This window comes from Theropithecus gelada, chromosome 15 (genome assembly GCF_003255815.1).
Source record: "Theropithecus gelada isolate Dixy chromosome 15, Tgel_1.0, whole genome shotgun sequence".
In the NCBI taxonomy this organism is placed as follows: Eukaryota; Metazoa; Chordata; class Mammalia; order Primates; family Cercopithecidae; genus Theropithecus; species Theropithecus gelada.
Window position 1 is genome coordinate 86,149,055 of NC_037683.1, and position 24,035 is coordinate 86,173,089.

General features: G+C 36.6%; 1 protein-coding gene across 1 annotated transcript in view; it reads left to right on the forward strand.

Moving 5' to 3' along the window:
* The window catches only part of TMC1 (transmembrane channel like 1), a 183,527-nt gene that overhangs the window by 36,482 nt on the left and 123,010 nt on the right, over positions 1–24,035 (forward strand). Inside the window, exons 4-5 of the mRNA XM_025358883.1 lie at positions 5,273–5,444; positions 11,302–11,430. Of these exons, the coding sequence (XP_025214668.1) occupies positions 5,273–5,444; positions 11,302–11,430 (301 nt within the window). The remainder of the gene's footprint in view (positions 1–5,272; positions 5,445–11,301; positions 11,431–24,035) is intronic.

Genomic DNA, 24,035 nt, shown 5'->3' on the forward strand with positions numbered 1-24,035 from the left:
GTAGGGCGAATGATTTCTTGATGACCAATTTTTACACAGACAGGCAGAGGGAATGTTAGAGTAGTATTTTTAGGTTTTATGCATTTGAGGAGAATGTTTATTCTGCTGCTATTGGGTAGAATGTTCTGTGTATGTCTGCTAAGTCTATTTGATCTATAATGTTGTTCATGTCTGCTGTTTTCTTATTGATTTTCTGTCTAGATGTTCTATCCATTATGGAATGTAATGTAGGGTATTGAAGTTTCCTACTATAATTATATTGCTGTATGTTTTCTCTCCTGAGTTTGATTAATGTTTACTTTATATATTTAGGTGCTTTTGATGTTGGATGCATATATACTTATAATTGTGGTATCTTCCTGGTAAATTGACCCTTTTATTACTATATAATGCCCTTATTTGTTGCTTATGGCAGATTTATACTAAAAGTTTATTTTGCCCAATATAAGTATAGCCACCCCTGTTCTTTTTTAGCTACCATTTGCATGGCATCTCATTTTCCATTCCTTCACTTTCACCCGGTGCGTATCCTTAAATCTAAAGTGAGTCTTTTGTAGTTAGCATATAGTTGGACCTTGTTTCTTTTCTTTGGTTTGTTTTTTAATTCATTCAGCCACTTTACGTCTTTTGATTGGGAAGTTCAATCCACTTAAATTTAAAGTTATTACTGACAGAGCAAGATTTACTTTTGCCTTTTTGTTCATTGTTTTCTGTTTTAAAGCTCTTTTGTCCCTTTTTTATCTCATGCTATTCTCTTTTATATTTTATTGATTTTTATTACAGTGATACACTTTGATTCCTTTCTTTTTTTCTTTTGTGTATCTTCTATAGAAATTTTATTGTGGTTACCATGGGACTTAAGTTCAACATCTTATAATTATAAAAGTCCTATTTTAGGCAGAAAACAATTTAACCTCAATTGCATACTAAAACTCTACACTTTTACTTTCCCTGACACTTAATGTTATTGATGTATTGATTTATATATTTTTATATTATGCATTCATTAACATATTTTATAGCTACTTTTAATACTTTTGAACTTTTAAAATAAAATTAAAAGTTATCAATACACTGTCATTAAAGTATTATAGTATCCTGTATTTGTCTATATATTTACCTTTACCAGAGAGTTTTATATTTTCATGTGATTTTGTCTTGCTCTTTAGTGTCCTCTCATTTCAACTTGAAGAACTTCCTTTAGCATTACTTGTAAGAAAAGTCTAGGGGTGATTAACTTAGGTTTTGTTTGTCTGAGAGTCTTTATTTATCCTTCATTTATAAAGGATAGACTTGCTGAGCATAGTATTCTTTGTTGGCAGGTTTTTCCTTTTCAGCCCTTTGAAAATATCATCCTACTTTCTTCTGGCCTGCATAGTTTCTGCTAAGAAATCACTGATAGTCTTATGAAGGTTTCCTTGTACATGACAAGTTGCTTTTCTGTTTCTTTCAAAATTCTGTCTTTATCTTTGACTTCTGGCAATTTAGGTATAATATGTCTTGATGTGGATTTATTTGGGTTCATATAATGTAGGATCTGTGGGCTTCAGAATCTGAAGGTCCATTTCCTTCCCCAGATTTGGGAAGATTTTGTCTATTACTTTCTTTGAATAGTCTTTGTGTCCTTTCCTTTCTTTTATTGTCCTTCAGAACTCCCATAGTGTATATATTGGTCTGCTTGTTGAAACCTCATAAAACTTTCTTCACTTTTTCTTATTCTTTTTATGGTTTTGCTCTGCTAACTATTTCAAACATCCTATTTTTCAGTTTGGTAATTCTTTCTTTTGCTTGATTGAGTCTGCTGTTGGACCTCTGTAGTGAATTTTTGTTACTGTATTCTTCAGTTATTGTGTTAAGTTATTGTCTTGTATTCTTCAATATTTATCTCTGGTTATTTTTATATTTTTATTTCTATGTTGAAATTCTCACTTTGTTCGTGCATTTTTCTTCTGAATTTGTTGAGCATCTTTATGAGTTGTTTTTAATAGTCTGTTAAGTAATTAATATATCTCCATTATATTAGGGCTTGTTTCTGGAGCTTTATCTTCTTCTCTTGTTTGGGGCATGTTTTCCCATTTCTTTATTTTTCTTGATTATTTTTGTTTGTTTTGGCATCCATATATTAGAAAAAACAGATTCCTTTCCCAGCCTTCAGGAGAAGGACCAGCCTTGTACAGAAGAAGACTTTCACCAATGAGGCAGGCCAGAGATTCTTGGGCCTCTCAAACATTTCGTGTGTATGCATCCTCTCTGGACTTGTGTGTCTAGGGAGGACACACAAAATCCCTCAATAAGAGGGATTTTTCAGCTGACCTTTTTCTTTTTAAGAATTCATAATCTCTTGTTCCCTCCAGTATTCTTCTGTCATAACATGTGCCTTCTGGGGAAGCAGCATGTCCTGAGTTCTTTTTTTTGTTTCCGGTGGCCCCCAGGCATCAACGGTATGCTGGGTCCTGTCCATGCTCTGAGACTGGCCATTCCCTTAGGCAGCCTCCTGAAAAGTCTGAACATTGGGTATATATTTCAGTCTTTTCTTTCCCATTTCAGGGGCAAGTCAAGAACTGGAATTCTTGCCAATTATGTCATGCTGAACTGGGTGGGGAAAGGAGCTCTGGTGAATGAGTACAAACTAGTTCAAAATGTCACCTTTGTTCTCTGTGGCCCTGGACCATCTAGAATATAATGGGTCCTATTAGTGCTCTAGGAGACAAGTGGGACAGAAGCCAGTCCAGTCATCCTTTCCAAAAGTTGGAGGGAGTGTTGGTTACACTATCCAACTGTTTCTTCCCAGAGAGGTGCAGATTTGGTGTTTATCATCTGGTTACTCTGTGCTAAGTTGGGGGAGGGGCTACTGTGAATGAGGCATACTATTCAAATGGCTATCTTTGCTCTCATTGGTTCCCAACCAGAGGTCTTTTCCTGTCAATACTCAGATTCTGGCAAGACAGAAACCAGTCCTTTGGGAACCCCCAGAAAAATCAGAATGTTGGACACATGGTTAAGTTGTTTCCTCCCCTCCCCAGGGAGAAACTAGGAGACGGTGGGTTCTTCCCAATTGTATGGAGTTGTGTTAGCAGAGAGGGACTGTGGTATGAGGGTGTGTCAGATTTTTCTACCAGCTACTTAGCTGATTCTGTGTTCATCTAGGGTACAGGTACCTTTCAACTAGTTTCCGAATTTCTCACGAAGGGAGCTTATCTCCACATTGTGGTTGAACTTTTACGTCTGTGGAGGAAAGGAGAGTCCAGGGCTTCCTATTCTCTCATCTTGTTGATGTCATCCCAGTAGTTTAGTTTTAATACAAAAAACACTAAAATTCAGAGCACCTAGTAGCTGCTTGGGTTTGTGAGTTTTTCGTGGGTGAATTGTTTCTCACCTCCTGTCAAGTTTTTGTCCTTTCTTTAATTAGTGACCAATGTGGCTAATAAAAGCTGGGTAAATATTCAGAATGCCACGATGGGGTTCAAATAACATACATTTGCCACAAAATTAAACAAACAGAAACTCATTCTTGATTCGGATGACAGAATATATACAGTTTTCCAAGCCCAGTTAGAAAAGTTATTACAGGTCGGGCGCGGTGTCTCAAGCCTGTAATCCCAGCACTTTGGGAGGCCAAGGCAAGTGAATGACTTGAGGCAAGGAATTCAAGACTATCCTGGCCAACATGGTGAAACCCCATCTCTACTAAAAATACAAAAAATTAGCTGGGCTTGATGGCTTGCACCTGTAGTCCTAGCTACTCAGGAGGCTGACACAGGATAATTGTTTGAACTCTGGAGCTGGAGGTTGCAGTGAGCTGAGATTGTGCTATTGCACTCCAGCCTGGGTGACAGAGCAAAATTGTGTCTCAAAAAAAAAAAAAGAAAAAAAAAAAGAAAAGTTATTCTGTTTCTCTCCCTGCTACCTGACATTTAGTAATATAGGTAATATTTAAGTCTTATACCTGAAATATCAATAAAAAAGTTTTAACAAGTGGTAATTAAAGATAATTTTGAAAAAAAAAGGATGACTCACACGTATGTGAAAAGAACATATTTATCTAATAAAACAACTTGTGAGATGCTATAATCAGTTCAAAGGAAAGTCCAAAGAATAGATACGTTTATAGATAATAAATATTGAAATGATTGTACAAATGAAGGCAAAGTTGTTTTTTGAAAGGGGGCTTGTCTCTCCATTGGAAAGAGTTCATTTGTATGTCTACAGATAAAAAGTGTTTTATATTGCTTTATATGGTTATGTATAATTTTCAAAGTTGTCATATAGTTCTCATAAAATCAGAATCAGACAACACAGAAAGGCATACTGTAGATAATTCATAGTTTTCATTGAAATATAATTTTTTCTCCATGGTATCCTCTATTTAAGAGAATAATGATAACTGTAATATTTAATTTTTTACAATAGTTTATGCTAAATGTTAGAAGAAGTTAGGAGCAATAGAAATGAAACTGAAGTAGTAATATTATGTTATAAACTTTGTGAAGGAAATTTTATCTTTTATCGTAATTATCTCTCTATTCTTTACCTGGAAGCATCCTAAAAAGTTATGAACACATGAGTCTTTCATTGTTAATTGATGATAAAACAAAATAATGCTGTCATTATTCTCAATTTTACATTAAATTTATGTTACCTATTTCTATTCATAAGAAATAAATGATCAAGCAAATGTGTATACTACTATTTTTTTAAAGAAAAGAACAAACATATTTACAAAAAAGGAGAAAAATATTTAGAATCAATAATGAAGAAAATTTAAATTGGGAGGAACCTCAAGGGTTGAATGAATTTCTCCAAAATTATTCTAGTTTGTAGCACCTCTTTAACGTTCCTCTTCTTTGTTCTAAGATAGAAATAGTAATAAATATGAACTGGGTAATCACTCAACAATTGCATAATGGAATGGTAATCTCTAAACTTGGACTTATTTGAATGGTCTTAGAGGTCATGGTATGATATTAACCACCAAGCTGTTTAGTTACTCAAGTAAATGAAGACTAGAACTTCTTCAAAAACTTATTAAAATTTGGGAATCCACATTCACCTATTTGAGTCGATGAACCACAATGGAAATGGAAATCTAGATACATTTATTTAAATGACGGGCTGTGAAGTATGTATGCCATGATGCATCTCATCATGATGTGGAGAATTGCTAGATTATGGTGTCAGATGTGTAATAATAGTTATTAAAATCTAAGAATAAGCTTGGTAGTGGGAGGAAGCACTTTCTGACATTACTCATTGAATCAACTGCTATGTTTAGGTGAAGAGGAAGAGGAGGAGGAAGGTAAACTACCTCGAAGAGAGAGCTTGAGACCAAAGAGGAAACGGACCAGAGATGTTATCAATGAGGATGACCCAGAACCTGAACCAGAGGATGAAGAAACAAGGAAGGCAAGAGAAAAAGAGAGGAGGAGGAGGCTAAAGAGAGGAGCGTAAGTTAGTTCTGATATCCTTTCAAAAGCTCCAGTGCTAAAGAAGATCACTCCTTTTAGATACTCTTTGACCTTAAAATTGGTAATTAAAACTACTTTTCGAAAGACAGCCTTAATCTGATGATGCTCTTTTATTCTACTCAATTAAATGTATTTTAATAGTTAAAATATAATTTTAAAATGAATGTATATTAAAAATGGACCATAAGAAATTCTCTTATGAAGGATCTGAATTATCATAGGTCATTGACATATTACAGTTAATTTAAAGATTTTAAAATTATCCTACTAATTGTATGCATTGTTATCTAGGTTAAGTAGAAACTCCTAAATAGTGAACACACATCACTTTATCTTACAGAGCAGGGTTTGGAAAATTATGGCTAAATCCAGCCCAAGAGCTAAGAGTGGTTTTTACAGCTTTAAAGGGTCATTAATAAAAAGCAAAGATGAATATGGGACAGAGTTGTATATCTTACTCAAGGCTTAAAATATTAACTATTTGGCCCTTTACAGAAAGAAAGTGTGCTGGTCCCTATTACAGAGGATTTGGGTTGTCATTTTATTTTTAATACAACTCAGTTATCTTTCAGTTCCACCAGGAAAACATTTTAGTGAATGCCGACTTTGTGTAGAATAATACATTAAATGCTGTTTAGGAAAAATCCAAGAAAATACTTTTCTTGTCTTTGCTTTTTGGAAATTTGCAGATAGCAGGCAGGTAGGAAAAGTGTGCATGTAAAACACCTCTAATAAGAGAAAACCTCGAATGCAAGAGAACAGTCAACCTGTTCCACAACCCACAGGTAACAGGGCCATGTGAATCACCATCGGGTGGTAGAATCGCCTCCAAACACTCCTAAGACTTTAAAGCAAGAGGAAATTTCTAAGGTGTCCTTCCAAGATGACACACTTTTGTACTCAATAGCTCTAACTATTGTATTGTTCTTTATAAATGATCGTCATTAAAAACAACTGTATGAAAAATTTGTCAAGTAGAGAAGCTTAGCATTAACAGACGATGGTTCCTTTTAGAATAAGAATAACGTCATCTACTTCACGTCTTAGTTTTCCTCCTCTTCTTCCCCATCTTCTCCTTTCTCCCTTCTGAATACCAAGACAAAACTTGCTTTTAAATTTTGTCTCTAGTATTTTTTATTTATATCTGCTTTTAAAGTTTCTTCACGCTTTATTCCTTTCAAAAATAAAATGCAACACAATTTTAAGTCCCACGTATTACTACGATTGTTAGTTCCATTATTATGTAGTAATAGTTCCTATTTAGCAAAGCTTATGCTTTCCAACAGCGGTATTTCATTGAGAAAACATCACTAATTGATGTATGCATGATATAGGTTGTGTTCCAAAATTTGCTTTTCTCCTTTATTTGTGCCTCAAAAAAATCCTTTTAAAAAGATGAGTTGGGCAAGAATTCCTCTGCTGTCTTGGTCTGCTGACAGCCCTCATGGCAACTGCTCAATCTCTAGGAAATGGGGCCATGTGAAGCAACTGGATCCTGTGGCTATGACAGTGTCTCTCCCTAGCTGGTCTCACTTTCATTTTGATCTTGAGAATCAAGATCCCTTACCTCCCACTCTTCCACATAACCAAACTGTCTCCATAGGTTTTGCAAATTGTATTTTTACTGCGACAATTTGCGCATCTATTATAAATAGTATCAGAAATTAGTTGTGATTATGGATAGTTCTGTTCTCTGTTTTAGAGTCCATTTTCTATTGTTCATTTTGAAGATAAGCATCTTTTTTTAAAAAAGAAAATCTTAGATAATATTTTTGAGAAAGATTAGTAGGCAAATCAGGGCACATTTATTTGGGTTAATTAATTCAAGGCCTTTTTAATTTAAATATTCAAGTAATGCTTCAGGGAATTTCCCTTGCATTGACACAACATTTGAAACCAACTAAAACCAAGGTTGTAATGCTAACTATCTTTGGAGGCAGTTAAAAAAACACTGCCTTGTTAGACATTTTGGAGTATTTCCAGTAATATTACAGGCTTTTCCTGACCCAGTTTTAAGTGAATAAGTAATATATTCATAGCAGTGAGAAATTCAGCATATTATGCCTTCTTCTTCCTAACAACTGTTGTTTAAATATATCAAACTTAAGATAGAAAACCATTCTTGAACAGATTAGCCTGAAAATTTAGATGAGGCATGCCTATGCCTTTTAATATGATTAGCCCTTTCTTTGAGAGATTCTAGAAAAGTAGGTTTCCTGTAATGCTGGTTAGAAAAGTATTTTAATTACCTTCATATTTGAGGGTATCTTATGTGTCAGCAACTGCACCCTGTAACACAGCATGATCCTCCTGGTGAAATAAACAATTAACAACAGAGACGTAAAAGATATACCAATCTGGGATCATTTAGTACCGAAATAATCGTCTTTCTATACCATAATAATCTCAGAGGTCGTTGTTCTATTTTAGTGTACTTTGAGCACTGGGTTTATGATGATAACCCTGAGCTATCCAGAAAAGTTTTATACACATATGTTTATTCAATAAATTATTTACCCACCTCTACTTTTGTGCGGCATAATTTACTAATATCTTTGGGATACTTGGATATGAGCATGTAATTGCCTGCAATCTTGCAATCTTCAAAAGTCCATAATATAGTAAGGGACAGGCCACTTAGATACAAATTATTATGACATATGACATTCTATGTGTCCCAGCGAAATACAAACAAAGTAGCTTGGAGTCTCAGAGAAGCGAAAACTGTTCCCATAGGCATAATTAGAAAAGGGATTATTAAAGACATTTCATATGATTTTTAAAGGACTTGAAATTTGGACAAGCTGAACTTATAAACTGATTAGTTTTAGAATTGTTTCTATTAAAGGGTTTCTGAAAGTTGGCATGTAGATTTAGTTACCTGGCAAATCCACACATCAGATAGGTAATTCTTTCATTCTTTGATGATGTTGGATTAGAGATGCTGTTTTACAGGTCTCTAATCCAACATCATCAAAGAATGAACTTCTTAATGGAAGTTCAGTAATGTAAAACTTTAAGGTAACTATATGTAAATATGAATTATTTTGAAATGGTTGGCAAGTTAAAGGCTTAACATATCAAGCAATTAAATTATTAATCATAAAGATTTTTTCTAATTGACTTTATTACTGATAATTTCTTGCCATCTATTTTATTTTATTTTTGCTAGTTTCTGAAAATATTTCAGTAAAACTGCTATCTATGTAATTTAGAGTTATTTCTATGTTTGCATGGAAACAATTATAATCATTTTAATTAAAGCACATCTTTACCTCCTAAGACAAACTAACCCACTTATCATTCTAATTGGCAAATACAAAAAACATGTGGATATAGATGCAGTAAAAAAAAATCCTGAAATATTTTACGCCGTGGCTGCACAGCATCATAGGCTTTCATATGATAAACACCAAATAATTAAATAGAAACAACCCAATGCTTATCAGAGATGTATCTTAGAAGAGTGTACTTCCCTGGTTCTCTTGAACCATGATGATTCTTCTAAGCAAAATGTTTGGATTGTCCAACAAACAAACTGTCGGTAGGAAGTGTTATTTTAAAGGGTTAATATGAATTTTTGTTTCAGTACTCATAGCACGATTAAAAACTATAGATTGGTGGCAAAGAAAGGAGATTGAAAGTCGTTTTGCAGGGTAAACTATACAACTGTGGATATGTCCTGTTCCTCAGCTAGAACTTTAAAAAGCAGCTTTTGCCTTATTTCTACTGTGTCTAGTCATGAGCTTAGTGAAAAATAAATTGTTTTTCTGAGTAATACTAAACTGGATTACAATTTTTGTTATTGGTCCGTATCTAGTGAGGGGAGAAACTTCAACAGTTAATTGAACAGAGAGAATTTAATAAGTGAATTGTTAGGACGTATAAATAATGTTAATTAGACTACAGAAAAGGTAAAAAGATAAAGTATCATGGTGATGGTAACTACTGGAAGCAGCTACCATCCCAAGGGCTGGAGGAACAATGGAAAGGGTTAAAATGAAAACACTATAGCCTGGGTGTTTTATTTCACTTGTAGTGGCTGCTATCAGATGCTAAAACCCAGGAGCTAAAACTCAGCCTCTGCAGAGGGGCTGATGCTCTGTGGCGTTGGTTTCTATGGGAGAGGTGATGAAGCTGGTTCTGCTAGCTTGGTAGCAGATTGGTAATAGGGATTCACTTGCAGTACGGCAAGGATGCTCAGCTCCAGGAGTGAAGAAGTGATGCTAAGGAGGAAGTGTCACCCCTCAAAGCAAATAGGAAGCAGAGAGGAAGCCACAGCAAAGATGGAGATCCTCTTCAGTATCCCCTGTTGTCAGAGTCTATATTGACCCCGCTAACAAAGCAGAAATATGACTCACAAAATACCAGCCCCAGCACCACAACGTTAATGTGTAGGAGGGTGTGTTTGAAGTTGGGACAATAGCTTAACAACTGAAATAATCTATTGCCAAAAAAACTGATCTCTATGATATGGTATTGCATGCCTCGATTTAAAATTATGTTGCTCTTGTTTAGATTTTGTTTTGAGTTCTGGACCCTGTAGTGTTTTTGTAATACTAGGAACACAGAAAAGAAAAGCTACGTCTCCTGCTCAGTAGGAACTAAATTCCTTTGAAGGAATCCTTCAAAGGATTCACTTCCATCAAATATATTTCAAGGTGAATTTTACCAACTGAAGTTATAAGTTTAATTAACAGATAACAGATTAAGTTACCTTTGAGAAATGGATTTTTATTTTTCCCGATTTCAATTTTTCTTTCTTTCTTTCTCTTGAGACAGGGCTAACAAAATGTTTAAGGGCAAAGACATCTTCACCCTTAATTTATTATCCTTATTGAAAAACAAAATATTTAAATGAAATGTAGAATTGAGGGAAGGTATACAAGGGAACAAAGAAGAGAGGGAAATATTTTGATATATCTGTAATTATTCTTTCCACAGATTTTCTAGTTCAGAGTGTTTGAGGCTCTAGACATAAAACAATTGCTTAGGCTGGGTGTGGTGGCTCATGCCTGTAATCCCAGCACTTTGGGAGGCCAGGGCGGGTGGATCACCTGAGGTCAGGAGTTTGAGACCAGCCTGGCCAACATGGTGAAACCCCGTCTCTAATAAAAATACAAAAATTACCTGGGCAAGATGACAGGTGCTTGTAATCCCAGCTACTGGGAAGGCTGAGGCAGCAGAATTGCTGGAACCTGAGAGGCGGAGGTTGCAGTGAGCCGAGATTGTCCCACTGCACTCCAGCCTGGGCAACAGAAGGAGACTCTGTCTCAAAAAACAAGCAAACAAACAAACAAAAAACCCAGCTCATGCCTATAATCCCAGTACTTTGGGAAGCCAAGGCGGGCAGATCACCTGAGGTCGGGAGTTCGAGACCAGCCTGGCCAAGATGGTGAAACCGATCTCTATTAAAAATATAAAAATTAGCCGGGTGAGGTGGTGGGTGCCTGTAATCCCAGCTACTCAAGAGGCTGAGGCAGATTGCTTGAACCCAGGAGGCAGAGGTTGCAGTGAGCCAAGATCGCGCCATTGCACTCCAGCCTGGGTGGCAAGAGCGAAACTCCATCTCAAAAAAAAAAAAAAAAAAAAAGAAGAAAAAAAAAAAAAGAATAGCTTAGATTCAGGAAGGCAAACACTACTGCTTAAAGTTATAATAGTTTCAGTAATCCTGCATCAGTGTTCAGATTTGAGTTATCATGCTTATGGGTCCTAATGTTGACTGTATATGGTCACATTTTAAAAAATGGGTTAAATATCTGATACCTGCCTTCCTTAAGTTCCAAAGTCAAGCAAAGGTTAACTTTACTAAGGTGTTTCTTTTTTACTTTTAAAGAGAAGAAGAAGAAGAAATTGATGAAGAGGAATTGGAAAGACTGAAGGCAGAGTTAGATGAGAAAAGACAAATGATTGCTACTGTCAAATGCAAGCCATGGAAGATGGAGAAGAAAATTGAAGTTCTCAAGTATGGTACCACTTTTTATGAGCAGAAACACTTTCCCCAACATTGATTTTCTAAATCCTCTGAATATTTCCTATATATATATACACACACATACACACATACACTGTATATATAGTATATGTAATATTATATATAATGGTCACCGTCATAAACATGTATATCATATATCTGCATATATATACAAATATATGTATATTCACATATATCTGTTTCTTATCACTAGAGAGACTGGGCTAATGATTATAAATTGGAAGCAACTCTGAGAAATTGTTTAGAGTCTTAAATTCTCTGGTCATCTTTAATCATTTGTTCTTTAAACTGGAGTTTCGTTAGCTTAATACATTTGTTGCCACCTCTTTGAAAGAGATAATATATTTGAATTTTACAAGTTTGTGTGGATTGCACACTCTTGTTTCTCTTCAGGGCCCTGGTCTCAAATGATCTTTTCATGTGACAGCTCACATTAAAGCACAGAGAAGATGCTAGGCCAACAGAACAGTAAATAGGATTCCAATTAAAGGTTATGCTAATAGCTATTCCCCGAACATGTCAGTGACCCAATTTCAGTCTTATGTTGATGCTAATGTGGATGCAAACGCAGTCAGAGTACACAGATTTATAAACTCTTCATATGAAAAGTCAAATGATTATCCTATTCTGGGGGATGGGAAGATTCACCTCTGAGGATCACACTATATTTCCCTGCCCTGGTGGCTGGGGCAGGAGGAAAGGGCAGGTAAAAGGGAAACTGTCGTTTGTGATAATAGCCATGTTTGCATCTTCGAGTTTTGTCAAACATTGCATTCTTCCATAAATCATTTCTATAAGTAGTAATAAGTTTTAAAAACTATGCCCTCACAAGCCTATTTAACTAGAAATGCTGTAAAAACGATAGTATAGTATTATTGTCTCTGATGATGAAAACAAGAACTGAAATAGCTATCAGGATAATTCACTTCTACTTTGGTTCTGCAAGAGCTTGTGTACTATTTAAAGGCATCGCTTAATCTCCTGAAGCCTTAGTTGCCTCATATCCAAAATAAAGAACTATATTCTATATCTTCTCTGTGTGCTCGAAGCATAGCCATCATTTATAGTATTTTTGTTTTGTTTTATAGAGTAAGGTTTTCCAAGTTCCAAACAATGGTTTTCCCAGAAAACTTTTGCAACACCACAAAATTGTAGTCTGGGAACTCCCTTTGCATGCTCATGTACACATCCATCATAAATGAAAGCAAAGGCAAGCAGCATCCCTCGTTCCACAGAGCTACAAATTTTGTGTGTGCATGCACATGCGTCTGCACATTAAAATAATTTCCATTTAGTGAAGTGATAATGATGCTAAATTATAGGTTTTAAAAATATTCTTACCTGGCAAAATAGAAGTTTGGCAACCCTACGTGGGCCCCTCAAACATATTTGAAATATTAATGGCCCATAAAATCCCCAAACCTGGGAACCACAGGTAACTATATATAGAATGTTTAAAATTGGAGCGATATTGTGAACTTCCAAAATATATGGTTGAATAAAAATTCCAGGGACTACTTTTCCTTTCCAACTGCATGGAGGTGTAGAAATACCCCCCTGGTCTTTGCCTGTGTCTCTCGTGCAGGATAGTGGAGGAGACAACAGCTTCAGATTTGAGTTAGGATCTCAGATCTCCCATTTAATAGCTGTGTACATTTGATCGAGTTGTGTAGTCTCTCTACACAACTCAGATTCCTTATGAAATTGTACCTTATTGACAGAGTTTCTGGAATTATAAAGTGAGATAATTTGTGTAAAATATGGTGCCAGAACATGGCACATAGATGGGAAACCTAAGCTGTAGTTATTACTTCATCTCAGAACAGACTTGAAGCCTCATTCTTGAAGGGTGACAGGAGAGATGGAGAGAATTTGGGACCTGGCAAGTCTAGGTAGGAGCAGACCTAGCCACAATCAGACCCCAGAAGCCTTGTGGGATGGTGACACATTGGTACTAGTTTGGATAAACAGTAAGATTTTGAGGATGCAACAGAAGGAAGTAAGGCATTTGACAATTTAGCAAAATCCAGGACCAGACCATTCTCAGATCTTCTAAAACATAGCCATAGTCCTGTGGCAGATTTCAAGGTCTCAGGCCTTGGTCTGGAGTACAAGAGTTAAGCAAATTTTAGCAATGAGGAGAGATAGGCATTAGCATTGGAAAGAAGGACAATACGAGCCCTTAGTACGAAAGCAGACACTGACAATGAGGAGACAGCACCTGAATCTAATCTAGACTATAGTTTTTTTTTTATTTGGCCCACATGTTTTTTGTTTCTTTTTCTTTTATTTTTTTAATCGTGGCAATATATACAATACAAAATTCACCATTTTAATCATGAAATGTATTTTCTTTATCACAATCTTTTTCAATATTTTTTAAAATTTAGGTTATTATTATTATTATTTTGCCCATGCTGGAGTGCAATCTTAGCTCACTGCAGCCGCAAACTCCTGGGCACAAGGGATCCTTCTGCCTCAGTCTACCAAGTACCTGGGACTATATGTGCACACTACCATGTTTGGCTAATTTTTTCTTTTTGTGTAGAGATGGGGTCTTACCATGTTCACCAGGCTGATCTTGAACTCCTGGCCTCAAGCCATCTTCCTACCTCAGCCTCTCAAAGTGCTGAGATTATAGGTATGAGCCACTGCACCCAGCCTCAGTCTTTTAAAAGTGGCAGTAAAATATTCAGATGTTCAGCTTTTCATGAACAAGTGGAAGATTTGGTCCTACATTCTTCCATCACAGTGACAGCTAGGACTAAGCACCTGGCCTCTATTAATGAGGCATTCCTTTTTCAATTTGCACCATTCTCAAACAATCCATATTACTTGTTTATGCTACTTGGCTGGACCTTGTAGACATTCAGATTTGCTGCCTCCTACCAGTGCAGCTGGGGGACAAGCTAGGCATGTTACCAAGATGGGTGATTCAGATCTTCAAAGCCAAAGTCAGCTCACAGAATGGAAGCACAAATTTAGGCCCAGAGAAGAAACAACCGTGGCTTCTCACTTGTCAGCAAGGCTTACAGTCTGGTGATGATTTTCCATGGCCAGAAGTGGTTTCTGCCTTGTGGTTGCACCTGTGGGTTCCAGCTGGTGCCATGACTGGGGCCAGCCTAATTCTTTTGGTTTCAGCCTCTGTGATGAAGTTGTTGGTACTTAAGTGCCTGACTTATCTCTCTTTGAATGCTCTATTGAGCTTTTTTTGAATGCCCTGTTGAGCTTCTCCCTACCAGATTCCAACTACATTATTAGAACAAGTAGTCAGTACTTCACAGAACAGGCAGGTAAATGTTTCTCTACCCCAGTGCTACCAATGCATGGGAGTGAGGCAGCTTTCCCTCCACCCTTTATTTCTTTCAGAGACATCTAGATTTGAGAGCGTGTTTCTAAGGATTATGTTATTAATATTACCCAGATTAGCCTGCATCATCACTCCTGGATAAGTCTATGAAACCCAAGATACTAGGCTCAGTGTAACTGGAATAGATGTTTTGATCAAAGGTTTGGATCTGTGCCTGGGTTTGAAGCCTTCTTGTTCTGGACTTGGACAAAGTTTTGAAACTTCTAAAAGATATTTTAGACAGGGGCAGGGTTTTAAGATATATTTTAGAGTAAGCCTCAGGAATGGTGACTTATGGTTCTGTGGGTGTTATAGGAGACTCAGAGATAGTTCCCACATTTTTAAAGAGCATCTACCATTAGGAACATGAGCACGCTCAGGGCGTAGGGTCAAAAGATGGTTAATGTAAGTGGTTGCTACATAGCCAGACAGCTCTAGGAATTGGTTGTGAATCCGTATTAACCCTCAAACATGGCTCAGGAACTAGAGTTCAGCATCTTCAAGACAGTGGAATTGGCTCTATACAGCTGAAAGGAAGCCATCTCCTTTCCATCATCACTGTGGAAATTGTGGTTTTCATTCTATGTTTTATTGTACATTAATACAATTTCACACATTCCTGTAGCCTTAAACCTATTGAATGATAATCTCTTGGTGGAAAGGCAGGTGTATCTGGCCCAGACCAGAAATGTATGTTTTTATTTTTTGATCTAAAAATTACTGATATGTAGTCAGAATGGAAGCTGCTGTTCCCAATTCTGACAGAAAGCTCCACTAAACAGAATATTCAGTTCTACAGATGATTTATACAATGAGGAAGAGTGTGTGTGGGGAGTTGGAGGGGGGAAAGGGAAACTGTGTCATATTTTCCAATTATTTGAAAGTCAATTTCTGTATTTTATTAATCACTTCATTTAAAAATATCCATTAATGAGAATACAAAGTATGATTTTAAACTGTTCACGGGTTTAACTCAGAGGTTGGATGACTAGATCTTTCCTACCTGTAAGAGGTCGCAGCACTTACCTGATAGCAGCCAGCACAAGTGAAATAAAATACCCAGGTAGAAAGTAACAGGTCTACTTATTACTCATCTTGAAACCTAAGACATTTAACTATATCAGAACATTATATGTGGTAGATTAAAAGTGCTCATGACTAAACCTGAATAAGCAACCACCTTATTTTGTTACAGTAGAATAGGTTTTAGACTGAAAATTGAGACTTGGACTTTGGGCTAAGTGCTTCCTATGACTTCTCCTCTTTGAACCTCAGTTTATTCAATTATAAAACAGATAAATTGGATTGTGGACCATGGTCTTCAAACTGCTGTCCTCCAAAATCACGCAGTTTGGTGAAATCAAATCAGGGCAAAGGAGGCAGAGGTCACAGGGAGAGCTACTGGGCCACAATGCCGGCTTCAAGAACAGACCTATCGTTTCTCTCCTCTACGCAGTGTACTTCCATATAAAGCACTGGTTGGAAGAAAGAATGCTTCTGTGGCTATTAAAATAATAAAAAAAAAACAGTTTAAAAAACCCACTTAGCTGGATATTTAAAGAAACTTATTTTGGAGAGGGGACAGTTCTAACATTTCATGAGTCTACAAATTAGGATACAGAAACACTCCAAGTATACTTTTGCAGGGAATTGGCTCTTGGATAGACACCATTAAAATGATTTATTTTGATAACAAAAATGTTTATTTAGCTATTATACTGACTACTTTAATTTCTGAGCTTCGTAGCACCCTGACCCAATGTTTCTGGGAGTTGTCCATTGGCTGGCTAGGCCTGGTGATTTATTAATGAGACACCCAGTAAAGCCAGGAAAGTTATCCTCAGATTTCATTCACACTTAAACAGGTGCTTCAAGCTGTCAGCTGGTCATTAAGGTAACATTCCTCCTTATTCAATCTCCCTTGATCTTTTCACACTTCTTTTCATTTGTTTGTTTGTTTGTTTTTTAAAATTTGTTTTCTTTTTAGTTGGGAGAATGAATACATTTCTAGGAAAGTAAAAACAGACCATGGTTGATTTCCTCTAATGGAGCTATTGGGAAAACTTTGGGAAAACTATCTAGCTTCCATCCTCACCCTTTCTCTCCTGTTTTCTCGGAGCTTAAGATTTTGACAGACAAGAATCATGGTGTATACTTTAATTCACAAAGGTTTTTCTCTCATCTGTTATCGTGAAGGAATGAAAGATGCTATACAAGAGGACATTTAAGCATGTGAACACACCCACCAACATACCCTCAAAACATTCTGGATTATTTTCTTTTTAAATTTTTATATTTCCATAAGTTTTGGGGGAACAGGTGGTATTTGGTTACGTGAGTAAGTTCTTCTGTGGTGAGTTGTTAGATTTTGGTGCACCCATCACCTGAGCAGTATACACTGAACCCAATCTGTAGTCTTTTATCCCTCATCCCAATCCCACCCTTTCCCCAGAGTCCCCAAAGTTCCCTGTATCATTCTTATGCATTTCCATCCTCATAGCTTAACTCCCACTTACAAATGAGAACATATGATGTTTGGTTTTCCATTCCTGAATTACTTCACTTAGAATAATAGTCTCAGTTTTATCCAGGTTGCTGTGAATGCACAATATTTCTTTCTTTTCTTTTCTTTTCTTTTTTTTTTTTTTTTTTGAGATGGGGTCTTGCTCTGTCACCCAGGTTGGAGTGCAGTGGCATGATCTTGGCTCACTGCAACCTTCACTTCCTGGGTTCAAGCGATTCTCCTGCCTCAGTCTCCCGAGTAGCTGGGATTACAGGCATGTGCCACCACACCCAGCTAATTTTTGTACTTTTAGTAGAGACAGGGTTTTGCCATGTTGGCGAGGCTGGTCTTGAACTCCTGACCTTGGGTGATTATGCCCACCTCGGCCTCCCAAAGTACTGGGATTACAGGCGTGAGCCACCATGCCAGGCCTGAATGCCAATATTTCACTCCTTTTTATGGCTGAGTAGTATTCCATCATGTATGTATACCACAATTTCTTCATCCATTCATTGACTGATGGACATTTGATCTGGATTCATATTTTTGCCATTGTGAATTCTGCTGCTATAAACATGCATGTATAAGTATCCTTTTTGTATAATGACTTCTTTTCCTCTGGGTAGGTACCCTGTAGCAGGATTGCTGGATCAAATGGTAGTTCTACTTTTAGTTCTTTAAGGAATCTCCACCCTGTTTTCCATATTGGTTGTAGTAGTTTACATTCCCACCAGCAGTGTAGAAGCGTTCCCTTTTCACCACATCCATGCCAACATCTATTATTTTTTGATGTTTTGATTATGGCCATTCTTGCAGGTGTAAGGTGGTATTGTATTGTGGTTTTGATTTCCATTTTCCTCATCATTAGTGATGTTGAGCATTTTTTCATATGTTTGTTGGCCATTTGTATATCTTCATTGGAAATATTTGTATATCTTCTTTTGTATATCTTCTTTTGAAAATTGTCTATTCATGACCTCAGCCCAATTTTTGATAGGATTGTTTGTATTTTTCTTGCTAATTTGTTTCAGTTCCTTGTAGATTCTGGATATTAGTCTTTGTCGCATGTATAGATTGTGAAGATTTTCTCCCTGTCTGTGGGTTGTCTGTTTACTCTGCTGACTATTCCCTTTGCTGTGCGGAAGCTCTTTAGTTTAATTAAGTCCCACCTGTTTATCTTTGTTTTTGTTGCATTTGCTTTGCGGTTCTTCATCATGAAGTCTTTGCCTAAGCCAATGTCTGGAAGGGTTTTTCCGATGTTGTCTTCTAGAATTTTTATAGTTTCAAGTCTCAGATTTAAGTCCTTGACCCATCTTGAGTTGATTTTTGTATAAGGTGAGAGATGAAAATCCAGTTTTATTCTCCTGCATGTGGCTAGCCAATTATCCCAGCAACATTTGTTGAATGAATAGAGTGTCTTTTCCCTACATTATGTTTTTGTTTGCTTTGTCAAAGATCAGTTGGCTGTAAGTATTTGGATTTATTTGTTGGTTCTCTATTCTATTCCATTGGTCTATGTGCCTATTTTTATACCAGTACCTTGCTGTTTTGGTGACCATAGGCTTATAGTGTAGTTTGAAGGAAGGTAATGGGGTGCCTCCAGATTTGTTCTTTTTCCTTAGTCCTGATTTGGCTATGTGGCCTCTTTTTTGGTTCCATGAATTTTAGAATTTTTTTTTCTAGTTCTGTGAAGATCGATGGTGGTATTTTGATGAGAATTGCATTGAATTTGCAGATTGCTTTAGGTAGTAAGGTCATTTTCACAATATTGATTCTACCCATCCATAGGAGCATGGGATGTATTTCCATTTGTTTGTGTCATCTGTGATTTAATTCAGCCATGTTTTGTAGGTTTCCTTGTAGAAGTATTTCACCTCCTTGGTTAAGTATAGTCCTAAGTACTTTTTTTTTTTTCCCCTGTGGCTATTGTAAAAGGGGTTGAATACTTGATTTGATTCTCAGCTTGGTCACTGTTGGTGAACAGCAGAGCTACTGATTTGTGTACATTAATTTTGTATACTGAAACTTTGCTGAATTCATTTATTAGTTCTAGGAGCTTTTTGGAGGAGTCTTTAGGGTTTTCTGGAGTGGGCATCCTCATCTTGTTCCATTTCTCAGAGGGAATGCTTTCAACTTTTCCCTGTTCAGTATTATGTTGGCTGTGGGTTTGTCATAGATGGCTTTTATTACATTGAGGTACGCCCCTTGTATGCTGATTTTGCTGAGAGTTTTAATCATAGTGGGATGCTGGATTTTGTCAAACACTTTTTCTGTGTCTGTTTTTTTGGGGGCGCTGTTTAAGAGCGGAAAGTTTAATAGGCAAAAGAAAGAAGAGAAAAGCACCCCCATGCAGAGGTGGGGGTTTCTGAATGGATCCTCTCTTTCTGCATCTATTGAGATGATCATGTCATTTTTGTTTTAATTCTGTCTATGTGGTATGTCACATTTATTGGCATGTGTATGTCAAACTATCCCTGCATCCATGGTATGAAATTCACTTCATCCTGGTGGATTATCTTTTTGATATGGTGTTGGATTTGGTTAGCTAGTATTTTGTTAAGGATTTTGACATCTATGTTCATCAGGGATATTGGTCTGTAGTTTTCTTTTTTTGTTTTGTCCTTTCCTGGTTTTGGTATTAGGGTGATACTGGTTTCATAGAATGATTTAGGGAGTGTTCCCTCTTTCTCTATCTTGTGAAATAGTGTCAATAGGATTGAATGTCTGGTAGAATTCAGCTGTGAATCTATCTGGTCCTGGACTTTTTTGTTGGTAATTTTTAAATTACCATTTCAATTTCATTGCCTGTTATTGATCTGTTCAGGATTTCTAATTCTTCCTGATTTAAGCTAGGAGGGTTGTATCTTTCCAGGAATTTATTCATCTCTTCTAGGTTTTCTAGTTTATGTGCATAAAGGTGTTCATAGTAGCCTTGAGTGATCTTTTGTATGTCTGTGGTGTTGGCTCTAATATCTCCTATTTCATTTCTAATAGAGCTTATTTGGATCTTCTCTCTTCTTTTCTTGGTTAATCTTGCTAATGGTCTATCAATTTTATTTATCTTTCCGAAGAACTAGCTTTTCCTTTAATTTATCTTTTGTGTTTTTGTTGTTGTTTCAATTTCATTTAGTTCTGCTCTGATCTTTGTTATTTCTTTTCTTCTGCTGTTTGGGTTTGGTTTGTTCTTGTTTCTCTAGTTCCTTGAGGTGTTACCTTAGGTTGTCTATTTGTGCTCTTTCAGACTTTTTGATGTAGGTATTTAATGCTATGAACTTTTCTCTTAGCACCACCATTGATGTATCCCAGTAGGTTTGATAGGTTGTGTCACTATTATTGTTCAGTTCAAAAAATTTTCTCCTTTCCATCTTGATTTCATTGTTGACCCAACAATCATTCAGTAGCATGTAGTTTAATTTCCATGTATTTGCATGGGTTGGAGGATTTCTTTTGATTTCCAATTTTATTCCACTGTGGTCTGAAAGAGTACTTGATATAATTTCAGTTTTCTTAAATTTATTGAGACTTGTTTTCTGGCCTGTCATATGGTTTACCTTGGAGAAAGTTTGATGCACTGATGAATGGAATGTATATTCTGTGGTTGTTGGGTAGAATATTCTGTAAATATCTTTTGAGTCCATTTGTTCTAGGGTATAGTTTGAATCCATTGTTTCTTTGTTGACTTTCTGTCTTGATGACCTGTCTGGTGCTCTCAGTGGAGTATTGAAGTCCCCCACTCTTATTGTGTTGCTGTCTCTCTCATTTCTGAGGTCTAGGAATAATTGTTTTATAAATTTGGGAGCTCCAGTGTTAGATGCATATTTATTTAGGATTATGGTGTTTTCCTGTTGGACAAAGCCTTTTATCATTATTTAGTGTCCCTCTGTGTATTTTTTAACTGCTGTTGCTTTAAAGTTTGTTTTGTCTGATATAAGAATAGCTACTCCTGGTCACTTTTGGTGTCCATTTGCATGGAATGTCATTCTCAACCCTTTTACCTTAAGTTTATGTGAGTCCTTATGTGTTAGTTGAGTCTCTTGAAGACAGCAGATACTTAGTTGGTAAATATATATATATATTTTAATTATACTTTATGTTCTGTGGTACATGTGCAGAATGTGCAGATTTGTTACATAGGTATACACATGCCATGGTGGTTTGTTGCAACCATCAACCCATCATCCACATTAGGTATTTCTCCTAATACTATCCCTCCCCTAGCCCCCCATCCCCCAGCAGGCCCCAGTGTGTGTACATGTGTTCTCATTGTTCAGCTCCCACTTATGAGTAAGAACATGTGGTGTTTGGTTTTCTGTTCTTGTGTTAGTTTGCTGAGAATGATGGTTTTCAGCTTCATCCATGTCCCTGCAAAAGACATGAACTCACCTTTTTTATGGCTGCATAGTATTCCATGGTGTATATGTGCCACATTCTTTATCCAGTTTATCATTAATGGGCATTTGGATTGGTTCCAAGTCTTTGCTATTGTGAATAGTGCCGCAATAAACATACGTGTGCATGTGTCTTTATAGCAGCATGATTTATAATCCTTTGGATATATACCCAGTAAGGAGATGGCTGGGTCAAATGGTATTTCTAGTTCTAGATCCTTGAGGAATCACCACAGTCTTCCACAATGATTGAACTAATTTACACTCCCACCAACAGTGTAAAATCTTTCCTGCTTCTCCACATCCTCTCCAGCATCTGTTGTTTCCTGATTTTTTAACGATCGCCGTTCTAACTGGAGTGAGATGGTATGTCATTTTGGTTTTGATTTGCATTTCTCTAATGACCAGTGATCATGAACCTTTTTTTCATATGTTGGTTGGCTGCATAAATGTCTTCTTTTGAGAAGTGTCTGTTCATATGCTTTGCCCACTTTTTGATGGGGTTGTTTGATATTTCTTGTAAATTTGTTTAAGTTCTTTGTAGATTCTGGATATTAGCCCTTTGTCAGATGGATAGATTGCAAAATTTCTCTCCCATTCTGTAGGTTGCCTGTTCACTCTGATAGTAGTTTCTTTTGCTGTGCAGAAGCTCTTTAGTTTAATTAGATCCGATTTGTCAATTTTGGCTTTTGTTGCCATTGCTTTTAGTGTTTTAGTCATGAAGTCTTTGGCTGTGCCTATGATCTGAATGGTATTGCCTAGGTTTTCTTCTAGGGTTTTTATGGTTTTAGGTTTAAGTCTTTAATACATCTTGAGTTAACTTTTGTATAAGGTGTAATAAAGGAATCCAGTTTTAGCTTTCTGCATATGACTAGCCAGTTTTCCCAACACTATTTATTAAATAGGAAATCCTTTCCCTATTTCTTGTTTTTGTCAGGTTTGTCAAAGACCAGATGGTTGTAGATGTATGGCATTATTTCTGAGGCCTCTGTTCTGGTACATTGGTCTATATATCTGTTTTGGTACCAGTACCATGCTGTTTTGGTTACTGTAGCCTTGTAGTATAGCTTGAAATCAGGTAGCGTGATGCCTCCAGCTTTGTTCTTTTTGCTTAGGATTGTCTTGGCTATGGGATCTTTTTTGGTTCCATATGAACTTTAAAGTAGTTTTTTCCAATTCTGTGAAGAAAGTCATTGGTAGCTTGATGGGGATAGCATTGAACCTACAAATTACTTTGAGCAGTATAGCCATTTTCATGATATTGATTCTTCCTATCCATGAACATGGAATGTTTTTCCATGTTTGTGTCCTCTCTTATATGGTTTGTAGTTCTCCTTGAAGAGGTCCTTCACATCCCTTGTAAGGTGTATTCCTGGGTATTTTATTCACTTTGTGGCAATTGTGAATGGGAGTTCACTCATGATTTGGCTCTCTGTTTGACTGTTTTTGATGTATAGGAATGCTTGTGATTTTTGCACATTGATTTTGTATCCTGAGACTTTGCTGAAGTTGCTGATCAGCTTAAGGAGATTTTGGGCTGAGACAATGGGGTTTTCTAAATATACAATCATGTCATCTGCAAAAAGAGACAATTTGACTTCCTCTTTTCCTAACTGAATACCCTTTATTCCTTTCTCTTGCCTGGTTGCCCTGGCCAGAACTTCCAATACTATGTTAAATTGGGGTGATGAGAGAGGGCATCCTTGTCTTGTGCTGGTTTTCAAAGGGAATGCTTCCAGTTTTTGCCCATTCAGTATGATATTGGCTGTGGGTTTGTCATAAATATCTCTTATTATTTTGAGATACATTCCTTCAATACCTAGTTTATCGAGAGTTTTTAGCATGAAGGGCTGTTGAATTTTGTCGAATGCCTTTTCTGCATCTATTGAGATATCATGTGGTTTTGGTGATTGGTTCTGTTTATGTGATGGATTACGTTTATTGATTTGCATATGTTGAACCAGCCTTGCATCCCCAGGATGAAGCTGACTTGATCATGGTGGATAAGCTTTTTGATATGCTGCTGGATTTGGTTTGCCAGTATTTTATTGAGGATCTTTGCATTAATGTTCATCAGGGATATTGGCCTGAAATTTTCTTTTTTTGTTGTGTCTCTGCCAGGTTTTGCTATTAGGATAATGCTGGCCTCATAAAATGAGTTTTATGAGGATAATGCTGGCCTCATAAAAAGAGGGAAGATTCCCTCTTTTTCTATTGTTTGGAGTAGTTTCAGAAGGAATAGTACCAGATCCTCTTTGTACCTCTGGTAGAATTCAGCTGTGAATTCAACTGTCCTAGACTTTTTTTGGTTGGTAGGCTATTTATTGCTATCTCA